General features: G+C 30.5%; 2 protein-coding genes across 3 annotated transcripts; one reads left to right on the forward strand and one right to left on the reverse strand.

The window, feature by feature from the left end:
- The first annotated feature begins 4783 nt into the window (after positions 1-4783).
- Positions 4784-9932, forward strand: LOC121223547 (chaperone protein dnaJ 13). Its single transcript, XM_041105241.1, has 13 exons — positions 4784-5021; positions 5125-5411; positions 5515-5712; positions 5794-5908; positions 6031-6117; positions 6286-6374; positions 7030-7114; positions 7447-7500; positions 8118-8198; positions 8314-8391; positions 8866-9105; positions 9476-9583; positions 9689-9932. Exons 1-13 carry the CDS (start codon positions 4875-4877, stop codon positions 9743-9745), a joined length of 1626 nt encoding a protein of 541 aa, XP_040961175.1. The 5' UTR covers positions 4784-4874; the 3' UTR covers positions 9746-9932.
- A 785-nt stretch (positions 9933-10717) lies between these two features.
- Positions 10718-15237, reverse strand: LOC107942538 (protein arginine N-methyltransferase 1.6). Of its 2 annotated transcripts, none has more exons than XM_016876231.2 (14): positions 14832-15237; positions 14279-14486; positions 14073-14198; positions 13818-13982; positions 13613-13731; positions 13450-13529; positions 13108-13379; positions 12805-13041; positions 12541-12614; positions 12244-12337; positions 11982-12131; positions 11835-11909; positions 11107-11203; positions 10718-10994 (listed from the first exon to the last, which is right to left on the reverse strand). In XM_016876231.2, exons 1-14 carry the CDS (start codon positions 15173-15175, stop codon positions 10837-10839), a joined length of 2199 nt encoding a protein of 732 aa, XP_016731720.1. In that variant the 5' UTR covers positions 15176-15237; the 3' UTR covers positions 10718-10836. The 2 variants fall into 2 exon arrangements, with proteins under 2 accessions (XP_016731720.1, XP_016731721.1); XM_016876232.2 differs by having other exon boundaries at positions 14279-14497; positions 14832-15214.
- Positions 15238-20434: the final 5197 nt, after the last annotated feature.

Consider the following 20434-nt stretch of genomic DNA (forward strand, 5'->3'; position numbering starts at 1 on the left):
AAATTTCATCCAATAATTTAACGTGACTTAATTTTTAAAACATAGGAAAATGTGTCATATATGCTTTGAGGATTTTTTATTTTTACAATTTGATAAATATTATAATTTTTTTATCTTTTTTAAATGCGACAAAAGTTTGTTATATGTCACATCATGAGTCTTTTAAAAAAATATATGTGTCATGTCAAATTATTTGATAGAATTAAGAGGAAAAATAGTTTCAGGACTGAAATTTAATATTTCATAAGTAGAGGGATCAAAAAGATTAAATTATAGTAAAAAGTACTAAATCTTCCACAAACTCATACTACAAAGACTTTTTTATAAAATTTGACCACAAATTTTCTTAATTTTTTTTTGCAAATGTCGGTAATAGTTGGCTATTTCTTCTGGGTTAATTTTAATTCTCTCAATATTTTTTTAGTATGAGTTTTGTTTTTTAATTTTGTCGAAAGTTTAAGTGTTTAAAAAAATATTGATGGATTCATAAAACAAAAATTTTTTATCGAATATTTGAAAAAACAAACCATATATATTATACATGATTATTTATATAAAATAACAAATATTAATAGAGGAGTATTTTTACTTTTTTATATATTTTTTTAATAAAATATCATTATGTTGGAATTTAATTTTTTTATAAATGTATTAATTATAAAACTTTAATTAAATTGTCTTTAGTAAAGCTTTAATTGAAATTAGGAATCTTTATAGATCTACAAATTATTATAGTGCAAGCCTACACTATTCGTCATGTGATCAGCAACTTTATTGTAATCTTTTAGAATACTTTCCGATTACGACACAATACCTTTAATTTTTCCTTATAAATTTATGATCGGAATAAATTTATTGTAGTTTTCAGAAAATGATTTGAAATTAATGTGAGGATAAGCTAAAATCACAATCACAATCATCACTATTTTTATCTTTTCAATCAAATTCTAAATTTATTGGAGTTGTATGTGTGAAAAGATCATTATTATTTTTAAATATATAATAGTTGATGACAAAGTCAAGGTAGGGGGCATATTTTTCAAAATATTTGAAATAAATTGGATATATTATTATAATAACATTATTTATATTGCACAATTTTCTTATGCAATATTTTATCAAACTAATACAAATGGATATATTTTTAAATCTATGAGGAAATATTGTAGTATTAATTTTTTTTAGTTTAATAGAATGTTATATCGGGTATAAATTATATTACTCTATTTCCATCATTATTATTGTATAAATAAATAGAATGCTATATTCGTAATTCCCATATGATATAACGAAAAATTATATCATATAAATAATCGTGTTAATTAAATCAAAATTAAATTTATATGTATATAATTATATTAAATCAAAATTTATATATAATATTGCATACTAAATCAAAAACATGCATAGATATAGATTTTATTTAATTATAATTTAAATCTAATAAAAAAAATTAGGATAGCTTACTTCCGAAAAAATTGTAAGGATAAATTTTAAAATTGTACATAATTTTTTATTTAATGTCCAATTTGATACATAATTTTGATTTTGTGCAATTATACACGTGAAACTTTCATTTTGATTATGATTCAAATATATACATAAACTTTCATTCTTACGGATTATCCTATGGGAAACTAAACAAAGAGCTAGCCGCCATCTGTTACCATTGCCGGCCGGAGATGTCTGGTCAACTATCTAATTCAACTGAAAGAAGAGCCAGAATGCATGCACCACGTCGATGTAAAGCCGATGAACGATCCTGAAACCAGAGCAAAGCTTGAGTGCAAAAGGGAAGATGAAGCCCAAAGAGGTGAAACTATGGGTGGAAGATGATAAGATGAGGTGGAGTTTGGGTAGTGCTGCTATTAAATGAAGCCTCGTGGACTAATGAAATATTGGGGACAATTTGGATAATTGAACCAATTAAAATGTTAAGAAATATATGGTCTGTTTTGGAGTCTTTTGAGAGAGATGGATGAAAATAGGGGTTAGCTAGACAATTAGAGTAGGGGTAAAATATGAATTATAAATTTTTAAAAGATTAACTTTTATATTATCAAGTAATTTTGTAAAATTTTTAGATCTATAAGAGGATTTTACCATTTTTGGGAGACCCAAATGTGGTAACCACAAACAAATGATGGATTACTTTAGTTGGCTTTTTTTCCCTTTTGGAATAATTATTCAGGAGGTCCTTTACTTTAGGGCTGGTAGCCATTTAATATTCGTCAAAAGTGATAATGCAACATTTAATCTCTAAAATTGACAATTTTTTTAACTTGGTCCTGAAACTTGATAACATTTCTCAATTTTTTTTAAAAAAAATTTAAGTGATGACATGGCATAATGTTAGAATGTCACATCACCACTGGAGATGTCCATAGGTCAAGTCGGGTCGAGATTAAATTCCAAAAAAATTTCAAATCCAAACCCATTTTTAAGTAGATTCAGCCTGTCCAAAATACTCAAAAAACAGATTAACTATTTTTATAAAAAGAAACTAATAGGTCAAAACTCAAGAGGAAGTTAGTTCCAATAATTTAATTTTTATAATATTGAAAAGTGAATAAACAAGTAGAGTTAAATACAAAATTGTAAATAAAAATGCCTCATTTATGATACTTGTTTGTAGATAAATTATTGTAATTATGTTAGCATTATAGCATATTATAATAATGGAATGTCAACCAGAAATATAAAGTAAGCAAATGACAACTTTCATTTACCTATAATGAAATTATATGCTTAGGCTTCATCTCATAGTTTATTGGATACATAAGACATATATTTAAAATATGTTTTTGTATAAACAAAGATTAATATGTTCATTTTACTGTCTATATTTAAGATTTATAATTATCTCTCTTAGTCAGTGGCGAATTTAAGGGGCTGGCAGGGGCCCGATCTCCCCTAAAATAATTTTTTTTTCATATGGTCCCTTTAAAATTTTTAAAAATTTAAATTAGTAAATATAAAATTATACTTTAACCTCCCTAAAAATATAAAAATTTAATTTAATTATTTAAAAATTATAAATATATTTTCTATTAAAGTGGAGGAATTGCATTTTTCCTATCATAAAAATTACAATTTAATTTCGACCCTCAAGAGATTTTTTTGGTTTCGCCCCTACTGCTAGCAATATCGTCTTCAAGATTTGAATCCATATTCTCTCCAACACTTGTTGGTAATTTCTCACATACCTTTGAGACAAAATTATCTCTTAAATATTTTTATCTATTTATTTTTTATTTTTTATACAATACTTCTTTTTACCTATAAAATCATTAAAATAATTTTAATTGCTATCAAATTAACTTTTAAATTATATTTTAATTTAAATAGATATTAAATATTTAAAACTTGTTTTAAAAATAATAATATTTTAATTTTGAAAATATATATATATATGATTTTTTTTACTTATAAATAGATTAAATCATGTATTTGTTGTTAATGGAGTCTTAGCTCGACTAGCATGGATATTGTTGCCAATGTAGGAAGATGTGGATTTGAGTGCGTTGAAATGCATTATCTTCCTATTGAATGAACTAAATATATCAATATATTTTATATATGATTTTGATGTGTCTATTGTATTTTTCAAATTTTATATGAAATTAATAAACTAAATAACAATCATAATCATCAATATTATAATTTTCCCTTAAATTCAATCACAATCATAATAAGCTTATCTATTAGGATATTATCATAGGATATTCTCTTTTAGGAATAGGAAAGCTATATAATATATTCAAAACAGTTTTTGACATTTTCTGGACCCTAGGCAAAACAATAAAATGGGATTTTCGGTTCCTTAAAAGTTGGAAAAAAAATTTTAGGTCCTTTAAAAGTTGGTAAAAAAAAATTTGGCCCCTAAAAGCTAAAAAAAAAATTAAAATTTCGGCCCCTTAAAAACTGGAAAACAATATTTTGGACATTTTTCAACCTTGGGCGGTTGCACCTCCAAACAACCCCCAGGGCCAAGCTTGAATATATTCCTAAATATATTTTTAAATATATGGAAAGATATATTATATAATTATATATTCCTAAAAGATAATATCCTAACATTATACGAAAAGTCAAATTGTATTTTACTCATATATTGAAAGAAGGATAAATTAGTCATTGTACATTAAATCAAAGAGTAAATTAATTATTTTATTAACAAGTCACTCCATTTATATGGTTAAAAACTAATCATTATACATCGGCATGATGTACACATGGCACGCCATACGTAACTATTTGATTATTTCGTCAATTACCCCGGTTTTAACAGTTTTTAACTGTCGAAAAAAGCTTGAACTCAATTTAGTAATTATTAAGCTGATCTCGAGCAAATCGAGCTATTAATTAAATAGAATTTAAGCTTAATAATACTTTACTTAAATGACTGACAATCCTTATCAAACTTTTCATTTATAATATATATTTTAAATACTTTTATATTATTATAATCAATTCATTGTCCTTGATATATATATTATTAATTCTAAGCTTAATTATCAAGTTCAGTTCGAGCATGATAACATATAAACTTAATCAAGTTCAAGCTTGAGTGCAAAAATTGATAAAAGAACTTAATTAAGTTCAAGTGACCTGATTATATCTTGATTTGAACTTGAAAATAAACATTTGATTGAGCTCGAGTCAAGTACCAAACTCAAAATTGAGTCCAACTTGAGTCGAGTTTGAGATCAAACTGGTTTATTAAACCAAAGATATGGGCTTTTGGGCCTTTGAAACACTTAGTATATAGTAGCTGAAATTTAACAGTTACCAAACAATGTAATATCCAAAAACCCCTAAAACCCCAAAAAAGTAGAAGCAATTTCTTTGATTTCTCCTAGAAAATCAAGACGATGAAAGAAGACGACGGCACCGGACCTCCGAACAGAGAACTGTACGCACTGTTACACCTATCACCGGAAGCCTCCGATGAAGAAATCCGTAGAGCTTATCGTCAATGGGCTCAAGTTTACCATCCTGACAAATACCAAGCTCCTCATGTAAGTATTAAAGAAAAAAAAGGGGAAAATTATGTTTCTTTTTACTCTTCAATTCGATGTTTTACATGAGATTTTATTTTATATATATGTTTTATATGTATAGATGAAGGAAATTGCTACAGAGAATTTCCAAAGAATCTGTGAAGCATACGAAATCTTATCTGATGAAAACAAGAGACAAATATACGATATTTATGGTATGGAAGGATTGAATTCTGGATTAGAACTTGGCCCAAAGTTGAACAAAGTAGAAGAGATTAAAGAACAGCTTGAGAAGCTAAAAAGAATGAAGGAACAACAAAAGATGTCGGCTCTTTTTCTACCCAAGGGTTCAATAGTTGCCAATTTGTCATTGCCTGAGTTTCTAGATGGTGATGGTATTATGAGAGGGTAAGGGTATTTGCCCTTTTATTTTTTGTTTTGGTTCCTTAATTTTGATCGATTGATTGTTGCATTGATATAGCATGTTGTGTAATTTTGTTTTGTGTTTTAGAATGGCTATGTCTAGTGCAGTTCAATCTCAATTATCAAAAAGTAGTGCTCTTTCATTAAGTGGAAATTTGGGAGTTGAAGAGAATTCCGGTGCTGGAGCTGCTTCGGCTGTGTTTAGGCATCAGATTGCTTCTGGTTCTACTATCGAGTTTATGGGATCGGTTGGTTTAGGTAGTCTAATAGGGGTGCAAATGACACGGTAGGGAATTCGGGTTTTAATTGTTTGTCTACTTAGTTTGTAGTTTTGCTCGGTATCTTCATTGTCTCCTTTTCTTTTCAGTCAGTTATCTTTACACTCAACTGCGACACTGGGTATTGCTAAGTCTTTTCATGATGGCTCGATTAATCTGTCCAATGTATGGACTCGTCAACTTTCTGATACAGCAAGTGGAAATGTAAGCTACTTTTTGTCATTTTCAGCTGAGATGCTATGAACTGCTAAGTCTTAATTATTGCTGATCTGTCTTGAGGATTCTAATCTCTTTCAATTTGTTTTTGGTCTTCACCATTTCTACAGATAGAGCTTTTACTCGGTCCGCAGTCATCTATTGGGGTTGGATGGCAAAAGAAAGACCAAAATACGTCTGCTGCTGGAGAAGTGAAGGCAAGTCTATGTTCACTATCTAGATTACCGAATTTATGGCAGAATAACTAACCCAGAAAAATCCCACTGGTGTATGATCCTAGTTGTTTTTGTTTATTTATTTATTTCTGCCAACATGATCTCTGTTATATTTCTTTGTAATATTTTTGTTCATGTTAAGAACTGCAGTTTGGCACAAATTCTTTTGGCATATCAGCTCGTTATACTCGTCGTTTTTCCTCAAAATCTCATGGTCGTATTGCAGGCAGAATTGGAAGGTATGTTAGCGTAACCGATATGGATAATTAATAAAGGATGGAAATTGGTATTTGTTTATGCTGTTTATGGTGACAAATGAGTTTCTTTTGCCTTTCTTTCTTTTAAGATTATCTATTGCAGTTCCATTATGTCAGTGTGACTTGATTCTTCCAAACTGTTTATCAGGTTTCCATATAAGTGTACTGCATGATCTGGACTATGAGTCAATGCATAAAATGTATCGCAATACCATAATTGAAGAGAATACTCAGCGAAAGAAAATAACCTTTTTTGCATTGTCATCTATTGCACAATACTGTCCTAAAGCTGAACAAACAATCCTCGCTTTCCCTTGGGACTTCTTGATATATGGTTATATAGCTACTTGTAAAATTAAAAAAAATTCAAAAGGGATGCATCTCACTATGAGAAGTATCACAAATATTTGTCAAGGAGCTGGTCTAAAACAATTGAAATGCATAGTTGCGAGCATATATACGCTCATTCATTTTCTCATAATTTGTCCAGAAATTCAATGAAGTTGCTGAGGCATAACTTCAATTATAGTCCAAGTGATCAATTCGATTATCATTATTTGTTAAGCAAATTTACAAAGCATTTGATCATAACTGCTAAGCTTAAGGCTCTGCACTTGTTGCTGATTTTTTTCTCCAGCGCTGCTCTTGAGGTTGAAGTTGGTGGTGGGAGGAAAGTGTCTGATTTTAGCACTGTTCGCATGTTGTATACAATTGGAATTCGGGTAATTGCATCTGTCTTACAAAGGGATTGCTCAAATTATAATGACATATTTTGTATCCTACTTATGAATATAGCTATGAAAAAATGTTGCGTACCTGCAACCAATCAAAGGATTTTATTTTGTTGGCACCTGTTGTGTCATCACGACTTTTTAAGATTCCATTTGGCTGGTATTTATTTTCCCCTTTTTCTATTTGTCCCTTTTTTCAAAAATTTTTATTTGACAAAGCAAATGGCAAAACCATAAACTAAATGGACTTGCTTTATATTTATGATGATATTGTTATATAGGAGTTAACCAACAAGATCTTTAAACATTTTGTTTGTTGACAGGGTATCTTTTGGAGATTTGAACTGCACCGTGGAGGCCAAAAGTTACTTATTCCTGTAAGAATATTCTTGTCCTTTGACGTGTTTCAAAAGGGGGTTTTATTTGAGTCATTTCTCATTTTGTATCATGAACTTGAATGTGTTGTACTTATTTCTTTTAGTGCTGAGTTTCGCTGTAATAGGATCCGGAATGTGAAGTTGTGCTTTTGTAGGATTTCATAGGATAGAATTTTCTATCCTTGTATGATTTTCACTTATCTGAAATGAAATGCTTTAAAGTTGCAGCAGATTGATGTTAAATTTTATGATATTATTTAGAAAGCTGTCAAATTGTCAACATTTTAGTAGAAATCAAAAGATACCATTGCAAGTGTATATGACTTGAACTTTCTACATGGTTCTATTGAATGGTATATACTCGAATCATATATCCTTGGGATATATTGAAGTGTAAGATCCGAGTATTGAAGTGTGGTAACAATTTAGCAATGTGCTTTGTATGTAAAGCATGATTTAAACAAAAAAAAAGTTCGTAGACTTAATGCAAGGAAAAATACAGAAACTTAATGTTTCCTGTTGGGATTTTGTTAATGGAGATTGGTCTCTTGTTTTGATTACAATTCTGAATTAGTTATCCTACAATTCAATGTGTTCGTTATGTTTGTTATATGCAGATTTTGCTTTCCAGGGATTTGAATCCTGTTTTAGCTACTGGGGCATTAGTAGTTCCAACATCAATTTACTTTATACTCAAGGTAATCACTTACACTTCTCCTTATAGTTTCGACCTATTGCTTCTAGATTTTCTGCCTTTTGAAAAAAAAAATATTTAATGCTATTAGATAACTATTGTTATATATACATTTGCAGAAATTTGTGTTTAAACCGTATTACCTTAAGAGGGAAAAGCAGAAGGCATTAGAGAATATGGAAAGGACTGCAACCCAGGTATGTTTACTCAAATGCTTTAGGTATTCATGAAGTTTTAGTTTCATTTTTGGCCTTCTCATTACGTTTCTTAAGATGCTAGAAATTACGTTGGTTGGACTCTTCATTTTTCATGAAGTACTTCTATCTGACACTTGTGTCGACACACAGATTTGGGGATATGACCTCCAGGCTAAAAATGTTATGCTGCCGTATATTTCTGATGTAACTTATTTCTAATTATGTGTATTTTCGTTGGCCAGTGTTTCTCACATGAATGAAAACTGAGATGCAAACCTGTATAGTCCTTTACCATACATCAGTCATGCTTTGATGAATATATTTCTTGATTTCTTGTTAGGGAGTGTTGCGCATATAACTTTTAATAATAACGAGATTAAATATTTTCAGCTTGTGCACTACTTTTATAAGCCAGCTTAGTCTTGTTCCAAAAAAAAAATGGTTAAGGGTGAATTTTACTTGATTTTTGTAAAGGTTCAAGAGGCAAGAAAAGTAGCTGCAAAAGCTCAGCAGTTGTTAGAGAACGTAGCCAACAGGAAAAGAAATAAGCAACAAGAAATAGGTGGACTCGTTATTACCAAAGCAATTTATGGAAATCATAAAGCTTTAAAGAAAGGAGATGAGCTGAGAGAAACAAACGATGAGTTAGCCTCACAAGTGTTGGATGTAACATTACCTCTTAACTTCCTCGTTAATGATTCAGGGCAACTTAAGGTTTGTTAATTCGAATCCTGCTTGTTTGCAACATATCGCGCATGCACACACATATATACATATATTGCTAGAAGTGCTTATGATAGAAATCGGTAAAAGCACTATAGAGGCCCTTGTACTAGAAGTCGAATTGCATTTTACCCTCACTACATGTAACTGTCTGATACAAGACATGTTGGCAGAAATGGATTGAAATCTTTAACAGAAAGGACCAGTTTGTGCTTTGATTTAACGTACAAGGGCTAATTTGCCTATTTTTCTAGTAAAGGAGGAAAAATGCAATTTGACTATCTAGTACAAGGGTCTCCATAATACTTTTACTATAGAATTCCCATCAGCATAACCTTGGTTGTTTATCCTCTTGTTACAGCTTCATGATGGTGTAAAGAAGTCAGGTATCATGGGCTTCTGCGATCCTTGCCCCGGAGAACCTAAGCAATTGCACGTGGAGTACACTTATCACGGCGAAAGATACGAGGTATACTACAACGAATTACTCTTCCCAATTGTCTTAATCCAAAATCATCTTTAATGAATGGTAATAAAAGCGCGTTTGACAAATCTTGAAAATTTTCTGAACCAGGTTGCTGTGGATGATTATGAGGAGTTGATAATACCCCAGATAGCACACAGAGTCTGATTGCACTTCTTTTTTTGTTTTTGAACTTTGAAACCTATACTGGTTTACCTCCTTACTAATTTTTGCTTGCAATGCTTGACATGGAGGTACCAAAATTTTCAATTTATATTACATTGTATCATTGATAATAAGCACTGGTTATTTGGTGTAATTTTCTGCTTGTTCAATAAAATTCCTTTCATATTTACCTCAAAACTATATTTTAGAGAATGCATATAGGTTGGAACATATGTATGACTTATTTTTTTCGTAATTTGAGTTAAAATTGAAATGTCTAGTCTATAAGTAGATTCATGGGATTCAACTGGATTCTTTTTTATAATTCTTTTATCTTTGGAGTAATAGTGCTAGGAAGATAAGTAGTTTGCCATTCCTTTTTGCACCAAAAAAAAAGGGGGTTTAAATGCAACATTTTCTCAATATTCTTTAAATCTTTTCGTAAGGTTAACTGGTTTATTAAAAAATTTAATTAATCTATATTGATTCTCGGTTAAAGCAGTTCAAAACCTCTCTCCTTCATTGATTCTCGGTCCAATTGGTCTAATCTAATTTAAATATTGCATTTTCTTGAGGTCACTTACAACTATTATAATTTTTTGCCACAAATTATGGGAAAAAAAGTTAAATTTTACTATTAATCTCTATACTTTGTAAGTTATGAATTTAATCCCTATAATTTGACCATTGATTAATTTTCATCCTTAATATTTGAATTTCAATCTTGATCCAAACATTAATAGTTAAATTCATTTAGTTAAAATTTCCTATTAACCTTGTACAATGTATAAAATTGTGAATAAATTGACATCAATCAAATCCAACTTTTTTATGAGTAATATATAAAAATAACAAGTTTATTTATGGCATTAAATGTGATAATATGTTTTAGTATCAAATTTTGGAAATGACAAATTTTAACTTAAATGAATTTAAAAACTTTTTGATTGTACTAAAATTTTAAAATTCAAAAAATACAAAAACTAAATTATACATAATTAAATTCACAACTTAAACGTAAGATACAAACGTAAGATACAAAAACTAATAGCACAATTTAACCCAAAAAACCAACAAACCAAATGATATAAGTGTCACAAAAAAGCATGCTTAAGGATGAGTTCACTACTTGATGGCTCGAATAAGGCTTCCACTATGGTTGAACCATATTCACTATTGCTATTACATCCATTAATTCCAACTGCAACTGGCTTGCTCAAAAGCTTAACCCCTTGCTTCCAATATCTATGCTCTGAACCAACATGCAAAAAGTTTGATCGTTTATGATATACAAAAATGTCATCCCATGCGACATATATTATACTTTTCAAGTAAGGGTCAAGATATAAGAATACAAACGGTACCTGGTCCAGTTGATATTACAATAGAATTATCTGTATCCATAATCCAATCCACCCATAGAACAAATCCATGGCATGTACCACCTTCAATGAATTTAACCTATGAGAAAAGGATATAATAACATCATCATCATAGTTTTTGTACTTGTGTAGGCTTTTTTCAGGTAAATTACATTCGTCGTCACTCAACTATTGGTAAGTTTCTTTTTTGGTTACCCGATAATGAGAAGTTATAAAATGGTCACCAATTATTCAAATTTTTTTGTCACTAGCCATTAAATGGCTAATGAGAAGATGACAAAACTTTTACATTTGGCATAATGGCAACTTTAGCCCTCGATATGTATACATTGTTTAATTTGATTTTTTTTTTTTGTATTTTTTTGGTGTTCCCATTTTTAGTATATTTTCAATCAAATTTAACTGATAAATTTTATATTTTTTTAGCTTTTCAGGTGAAAGGATCTCAAAGAAAACTACAAAAAAACCAATTTTCACAATGTATAAATGTTGATGGTTAATTTTTTTTAGAATCAAAACTGAATTGAAACAATGTATTGAGAGTTAAAGTTGCTATTATGCCAAATTTAAAAGTTACCACGTCATCTTTCTGTTAGTAATTTAACGGCTGACGACCAGAAAAAGAAAAAATCAAATAGTTGGGTAATCAGAAAAGAAATTTACTAATAGTTTACTCTTTTTTTTATATAGGTTGGTTTGAAAAGGTGTACCTGTGCTGTTCCGTGACATGAACTTATAGGTTTCGAGAAATCGAATTCTAAGATGGTAAATATCTCACTTAGCTCCTAAAACATTCAATGCAGTTGGATTAGTATCCATTGTCATTGTTGAAAACAAATTTCGTATGCATCACTTACCTTAATTTCACCACATTGCCATATAGAGAAAGGAAGAAAGGGACCCTCTTTCGGCGCCGGTAATTCACCGCATGCACCTAGGGTGGTGTTTACTATAGAGTGGTCAAAGCCTTCGACATCACCTAAGCAACAGCGACTGCTCCAAAGATCCTGGATAAGTAGTCACGAAAATACATGTACAAATCGTAAATAAGACGAGAAGTTCCGTCTAGTGTTTTCTTTATTCCTTTTCTCGGTGACAGAGTAGAAAGTATGAACTTACAGGGAGAGACATAGCACAAGCCTTTAGGATTCCTTTACAAGGCATTATCAACGCATCTTCTGAAAGGATGGGGTCGAGCAAGGTACGGTCCTTCCTAAACCCGAGCCAAAAGGTTAAAAACAGATGATTGAAATTCTATAAACGAGCTCATTGACAAACTTATAACGAAAAGCAGCTAAATTATGATGGGAGACTATAAATGACTTGGCTATCCTTAGGCTAAAGCTAAATTGTGAAACAAAACAGAATGATCTTTAAACAAGTTGCATTATTGAAACTGTTTAGAAAAGAACGTACCAAAACCGCAGGTTCTGCCATGGAAGCATCCCTTCATTTGCATAATAATACGGTTCTCCAATCAACATATCAACCTGTGAAAGAAAGCGTAATAATAATTTGTTTGAATACCGTATATGAGAGTATTCTAACATTAAAATCTCATTACCAAAAAAAGTGTTTCAGAGGACAAATGAAAAGTCGAGTGACATTAAATACACAAAATCAGAGCCGTATAGGAGGAGCATGTGATGTGAGTGAAAGGTAAAGCGGGAAAAGAATTACCTTTTTCCCATGAGTATCGTGCAAGGTCAAACAAGGTTTCCTTTTTTCACGTACTTCTACACGGTCCATAGAGAAACTGTTTGCCTTAACAACATTTTCCAAATATTGGGCACCTTTTTCTCTCAACCCCGGAAACAATGATAGTACATGAGACGTTTTTGAAAGATTTGCAGCAAGAAGTGTTAAGAAAATGCTATCATCAACAACAACACATAACGGGTTAACTCTTCCCTGCAACTGCAAATAATAGAGTCAGGTGATGTAAACACTCGCTCAAAAACAGAGAGCGTGAGAAGAGCTTACGGCATTTCTCACTGCTGCCAACACAGATGATCGCCATTTACTGTCTCCATAAATTGCAATTCTTTCCGGAGACAATAACAGCTGAAAATCCCGAATGTTGTGATCATGCTGCCTTGTATCAGTTTTAGGGACTTGGACATTGAGATTATATGAAACAATAGTCTCTGTATGAGTAGCTTCCAAAAGAACTTCTTCTCCCTGGGACACGGACATACCTTTCCCTCGAAAGAACCAAACACACTGCTTCCAATGGTCACACCAATCCCGATATCCTAATGAAGCATCAGAAAGCAATTGAGGCCATAAACTCATAGAATAGTTTCTATTATAGACCCAACTAACCTATATTAGCCGGTGAATTTATCCATCTAGGGGCAGTAGAATAAAAAACCGTTCCTTCACGATCAAGTTGAAGAACCCACCTGCAAAACAAACACACACAATTTATCGAAGTTCCTTAAAGCAAAAATTTCTGACACAAAAGTGCAGCCATGAATATAGTTACCATGAAACTACGGCATGAATGTTACCGTCATCAATCACCTGGACCTGCACCTTGGTTTCTCCATTGCTTTCTGGCCGTTTCCAAAAGTCAAATTCAAATATTTTGAAGGGTTCTGAGAGCTGGAATAGTTCTAAATTAAGTAGGAATTAAATTGCAAGGACTTTCTTGAAAGTCTATAAAACAGTAGACGAATTAATGAGATTACCGGTTTTATTTCTTCCCTGATAGCATCACAATGCATCGGATACTGTCGTGATTTGACATGTATAATACTATCTGAGCCTGTAGGAACAAGATGAATACCATCCGATACTTTTGCTTCAATACCGGATAAATCATGTAGCTTCCACAGGTATGTACTTTCAACCAGCTGGAAACAAGACAAAATTAAAAGAATTAAGATTCTAAGACCCTCCAAACCATGTAATAGATTAACAGTTCAAGTCCTTTAGATGAAGACCTGGCCATAAGTAACAGCTCGGAACGGCACCGCTAGCGGGTTTTCCACCAAGAGCTTATCGTGTGCATGTTGTAGAGTCGGAATTAGCCCTTCCCCCAATAACTCCGAGTCCAAAATCTCACTAACCTGCACTTACATTTTTGGATAACAATCACTGATAACATTAGCAAACAATCGATTAAAACAAAACCAAATGATATACTCACGAGGACATCGGCACGAGAAGGAATATCAACACCGACTTCGAGTTCATCAGAACGTTTATTAATAAGACTGATGGCTTTCCCCATACTGTTTCGATGTAAAACTTTCCTCATCAACTTCGCCATTGGAAGATAAGATTCGCACGCTGTTACAGTCCCATTTAATCCCATCGCTCGTGCAGCCATCATCGACAACAACCCAGTTCCAGCACTGCAAAATATCTTCAATGGCCAATTCAATATATAATCATTCCAAGTTCATTAATATCAAAACTACACATAAACTCGAATTCAATGAACTTTAATTTTATACAAGTGTATACTAAATTTATTGAATTTTTGCATATAATTAATCAAAATCAAAACTTTATGTATACAATTGAATCAAAATTAAACTTTTATTTACATAATTACATCGAATCAAAGTTCTATGTGCATATTAAAGTTCACCTGAACTTAAAAAATTAAACTTTATGGCAATATGAAGTAACATTACCCTATTAATAATCATTTTATGAAAGATCAAATAAATTTAAAAAAATTGAGGAATTATTACCCGATGTCGAGCACGTGGCAAGGTTTGGTCACAGTTCTTTCAATGCCTGAACGGAAGGCTTTGTTCCGGAAAGAGTCGTTGAGCATGTCGAGATACGACGTCGTAGCTAAAAGTGGTTCCTTGGAACAATCAGGGAGATCGTCATTGTCTTCGATGACGACCCATTCCGAGTTTCCGGTGAGCGGGTCGAGTTTGAGTTGGAAGAGACGATGGGAAGAGTCGGAACTCATGAGTCGAGGTAAGTGTAGTTTGAAGTGACGCAGTGAGTTGGGGGTCAAAGTCAAACGAGTTGAGGAGCTAAGGGAAGTGGAGGGAATTAGGGTTTTGGGGAAAAGTGAGTTCATGAGCTGAAAGTGGTTTTACTTCAGACCGCAAGGTGCTTTGCTCTTAATTATCACCCTACTCTAATCCATCAATTTATCAATTTTCGTTTTTAATTGGTTTAATAATTAATTAATTACAACTTTACTAAATTTTAAAAATTTTAAAATTGGTTCTCTCATTTGGTTTTTTTAATCTTTTTAGCAAAATGTCTTTCACTGCCGTAAACTAGTAAGTCAGGTGAAATTTTGGTCATGTAATTCGCAACTTTATTATGAGATCTCGGCATATGATGTCCTTGAATTTCTCATTCTTAGCGTAATATTTCATAAATCAACCGTATTTCTACCATTTTACTACTGATAGCATTACCAACTAAAAGAGATTCAACTAACAACACATTATCATATTCCGGCTCTATTCAAATTTGTAAAATAAATTTACATATTTAAATTTGGGAATTACTAAATTTATAGATATTCGACTTGATACCGTTATTACGATACTTAAGCAAATGTTAAATTAATCTAAAATAATTGGGCCTAATATCCCAAACTCAAGAAATTTCAAACCCAAAAGAATTTCAATTCCAAAAAGTATATATTGAAAGTTAAATCTTGAAATTATTTATGAATTTTGATTTTTTATGCAATATAATAAATAAATTTTGATTTCGTGCCATTAATTTGTATGAAATTTTAATTTTAATCCAATGGCACATATTTTTAAGAAGAAATAAATTAAGTTAATTTTCACATTTATTAAATATGATTGTTAAATAAACATAAAATAGTATCACGCTAACAATAAGGTTAGTTCTTTTTGAGAATTAAATCAAAATTAAAATATCATCTATACTATTAATAAAAATCAAAATTAAGGAATTGCACCAAGCATTACATTAAAATTTATATATAATTTTGATATTTATGATCAATAAAATTAAAACCCAAATTTAAAAGAAATCGAAACCAAAATAACTCAAAACTCTTTAGCCATATCATGCCTATATATAGCGGTTATGTCTTCCATTTACGTTCGGGTCGAGTCCCAAACAATTATAATTCTTATAAAAAGAAGTAAAATAACAAATTTAAAATATGTTTCAAGTCTTTATATTCATCATATATTTAAATTTTTGTCTCTCTATTTTTTATTTTCAAAAATTTAGGTACTTTATTTTTTTAGATTTAAAAATGTAACTTCAGTTGTTAGTACTATTAAAATTTTGCTATTAAATTCAAATCTACTATAACATCATTTATTATTGTTATATAATTATTATTTCAAATGTGACACACGAAGAATTTTAATAAAAGAATCAAATGGGTTGAGAATATCGATATAATTGTCTGAACAAATATATTTGGAAATTACTTGAAATAGGTAAAAATTGAAAATCAGGACAAAAAGCGAAAGTTGAACAGGTTGAATCTATTTAATAATTTTTTTATGAATTTTTAATTATTTATTTAATTTTTGTTGATTTGGCTGTTGTAACAATTGAAATAAGAACCGATTACCAGACATGTTCAACCATATCATCCCCTAGAAATTTTTATATATATATATTTTTTAATTTTAATTGTGTTACATCATCAAACTTTTATACTTATTCTTAGACTACTCGAGATCGATTTTTTATCATTATTATAATGAAAAATAAATTAGGTGTATCATTTAAATTTGTTTTTTTATATATATAATTTATCTAATCTGGTGCGCAGTCGAAAAAGACTTGGTTGAGACTTGAGAATGATGTTAATGGCACCGCCTATTTCTTCCTCAAAGTATGACAGTGGCACCCATGATTTTGTAAAAGGCATGGCTGACAAACAATAAATCATTTTCAGGTTTCTTTTGATTTATGAGGCTGTGGATTAAGCAATTATACAGCTACATATATATATATAAAATATATATATATATAGAATAGACTGCTTTGTTTATTTACATGCATGCATGGGTTGGCGACCGGCAACCATTTGCATCAAATGGTACATTTTGGATTGGTCAAATTGTGGTTATAATACTTGTACTTACTTAATTTGGTTAATTTCGTATAATTTCATCCTCTTACTATAATTAATGTTCTTTCTTAGTCTAAATTATTAACACAGTTAAAAATTATGTTAGTTGAAAATGATATGTTAAAGTCTTTGATTTTGTTTGACGTATCAAACATTGAATCGAATAAACTAAAAGCCATTAAAATAAACTTTCTTTGATGGGAAAAAAAGTTTTTTTTTGTATGTGTCCGGCTTACTTATGATAACAAAATTAGTCTATAAATTAATTTAGATATAGATTGATATTTGGAAAAAGCTATGGACAAAACTACCTAATATATAGAGAAAAATAGAATCACACAAATCATTTTTTGTGATGTATGGTGACCCAAAGCAACTGGCTTTTGCAATACATCTCGAATGGGACTTAGTTGAATATGATGTTAAAGGCACCAACTAGTTCTTCCTCAAAGTATGGCACCCATGGTTTTGAAAAAGGCATGGCTGAGAATTAACATATCATTTTCAAGCTGTTTTTTTTTTTATGTTGAAATTACATATATCTTTAAATAGGTTTCAAAATTGTCAAAAGTCTTTTTTGTCGTTAAGTCAATTAAGATATCGGTTTGAAGAAAAGCATTAATACTTCCGGTTTAAGTTTAAATAGACTTTGATTTTGTTAAAATAGCTAGGATGTCCCTGAATTATAGGGACCAAATCAAATTAATCTCTCTATTGCTAAATGAATCAATTTAGCCTCTATACTATTAAAAGGAATCAAATAAGTCCAAATTGTAACATAGTTATTATTTATTGTATAAAAAATATCTTGAAAATTACTGTTCAATTGTAGTTCAATTCCAAACAAAAGACTTTGTTTACAAAACTATAAAAATTTTAAAAATATTAACTCTGTTAAACAGTATATTATATTTTTTTAAATAGCAAATGTTAAATCTATTCGAATTTGACATTATTTGATTCTTTTTAATAGTAAATGAATTAATTTAATTTATTTAATAATAAAATGACTAATTTGATTATATCCCTATAATAGAAGGACCTCTCGAGTATATTAGCAGTTTTTATTTAGTTAAAAAAGGGTAAATTACCTAATTGGTCACAAAAGTTTTTAGACACTTTCATTTTGGTTACCCAAATAAAAAAATTTGCAATTTAGTCACTGTTTTCATAATAATATATCATTTTGACTATTAAATCCCTAACGAAGGTTAGCTGTTGGCATCATGTCATCAAATTTGACTTTTTTTTTAACCCCTATTACTGTTCATCATCTTCTTCCTCAATTCATTTTTTTCCCTCCAAGCCACCCCTTGCTTCCACCATTTTTTCTTCTTCCTTTGCTCTCTACTTCCAACAACTGCATCATCTCTTTCACCACCCAACATTTTGCTGCAAAATGGCAAAAACAAGACGAAAAACGTAATAAAACTAGAGGACCATAATAGAGGACCTCTCAAATATGTTCATAGTTTTCATTTAGTTTAAAAAAAACCGGTCGGCTCGGGCAGTCCCGGTTTGTTGCAAGCCAAAGAAAATGAAAACAAAAAAAATTATTAAACTGAGCAACAAAATTTGTGTCTGCCATTACAAGGAACCGGATCCTTTTGGACCCAGACTGCCACGTCGGCATGCAGAACAGGCTAAAAACCGCCAGCTCACATCAGTTACGTGTCTTTAGCCAAAAGACTATAGGTGATGATGATGGACCGGTGACAGGTCAATTTTTTCTTCCTTGTATTTTTATATTATATGATGGCTCCCATTTGGTTGATTATCTTAGACCAATAGACCCTAAAAATGATGAATTTATGGTCAACATGTTTTTAAAGTCATTTAACCTTTTGCTTTGAATTAGAATTTTCATTCATCATTATTAGTGAATTTTCTCATACATCCCCAACCTATAACTTTATTTTAAATTGATCCCTGAAATTTAAAACATTCTAATTACATTCAGTGAGGTCCTTCCAATAACCTATAAGATGTAAAATTTTGCATGGCATAATTTAAAATGAAAGTTTAAAAAAAAATAAATGTTGTAAAATTTTAATTTCAAGATTTTCAAAGCTTAAATCTTACGGGATTTGAACTCAAAATCTTAAATCTTTCAAAATTATAATTGTATAATTAATTGGGGGGACACGTATAGATGGATGGATTCAATGGTAGTGGAACAAATACATGAACTATGTTTCGAAGTCATAAAGTATATGACAAAGTATAGTCCCAAACTTCATTATAAAAGTTAGCCATAAGAAAATAAAAGAGATGGTTGGTCCAAAAGGTCCCTCCCTCCTTGCCTAAATTTCACAAACTAAAGCTACATAGAGGACAAATCAAAGCCTTCCATGTTCTCTCATGTCCAAATAATGGATTACTTGACTTATTTCAATAGTAGAAAATCCATCACAACAAATCATTCATTTGGTTTCCTTTTAACACAATAGCTTCTAAAAGAAACCCTTCTTTTCTTTTGTTTTTATCCACCAAAATAAAATTATTGTCCTGGGTAGGTCGTATTGACATGCTAAGGTTTTGAGGCTTCGAGTTATCAAATGATAAAGCGTTTGATGCTTTTTAAATTAAGTTTTAGATTCGAGTTTCATTAGATGAAGAAGACAATGGTTGAAGAAAGGGGCAACGGCGAAATTAAGTTATATATTTTGTAATAGCTTATATCTTTTTAATTCTTTAAAAGACTAAATCAAAATTTTCATCTTTAGAGACTAAAGTGTAATTATACCATTTACTAGTATAAAATTTTGTCGTTTTAAAGAGAGCTTGTCAATCTTCTGGTGTCACCATTAGTGGAAGAGCTTTACCTTTGCTTAGATTTCTAACCTATTGCTTAGATTTCTAACCTAACTCTCTAAATTTAATCGAGACTCAATGTGATAATTGAATATCAAAATGATAATTAAATTCAGTTTTCGAATTTTATTTATCAATATCATCATACCTCCTATACTTTTCTTGATTTCTTTTTTTCAAAATCAATAATTTACGACACATTTTATGTATGAAGTAAATGATAATTATTTTTGAAAGTTTACCAATGATTTTAGTATAAGTGCGTCGCAAAAATAAAAGACATGCCAGTGTTAGCAAGATAAATAAGAAAATGTCTAATTATGGTTTTAGTCCTTTTACTATTTCAAATTTTAAGATTTAATAATTCCAATTTCACGATTTTATTAATAGATCCAATTTGATAAATTATTAACTACCAACATTAAAGTGATCATGTAG

The sequence above is a fragment of the Gossypium hirsutum genome, chromosome A03, assembly GCF_007990345.1.
Source record: "Gossypium hirsutum isolate 1008001.06 chromosome A03, Gossypium_hirsutum_v2.1, whole genome shotgun sequence".
Lineage (NCBI taxonomy): Eukaryota > Viridiplantae > Streptophyta > Magnoliopsida > Malvales > Malvaceae > Gossypium > Gossypium hirsutum.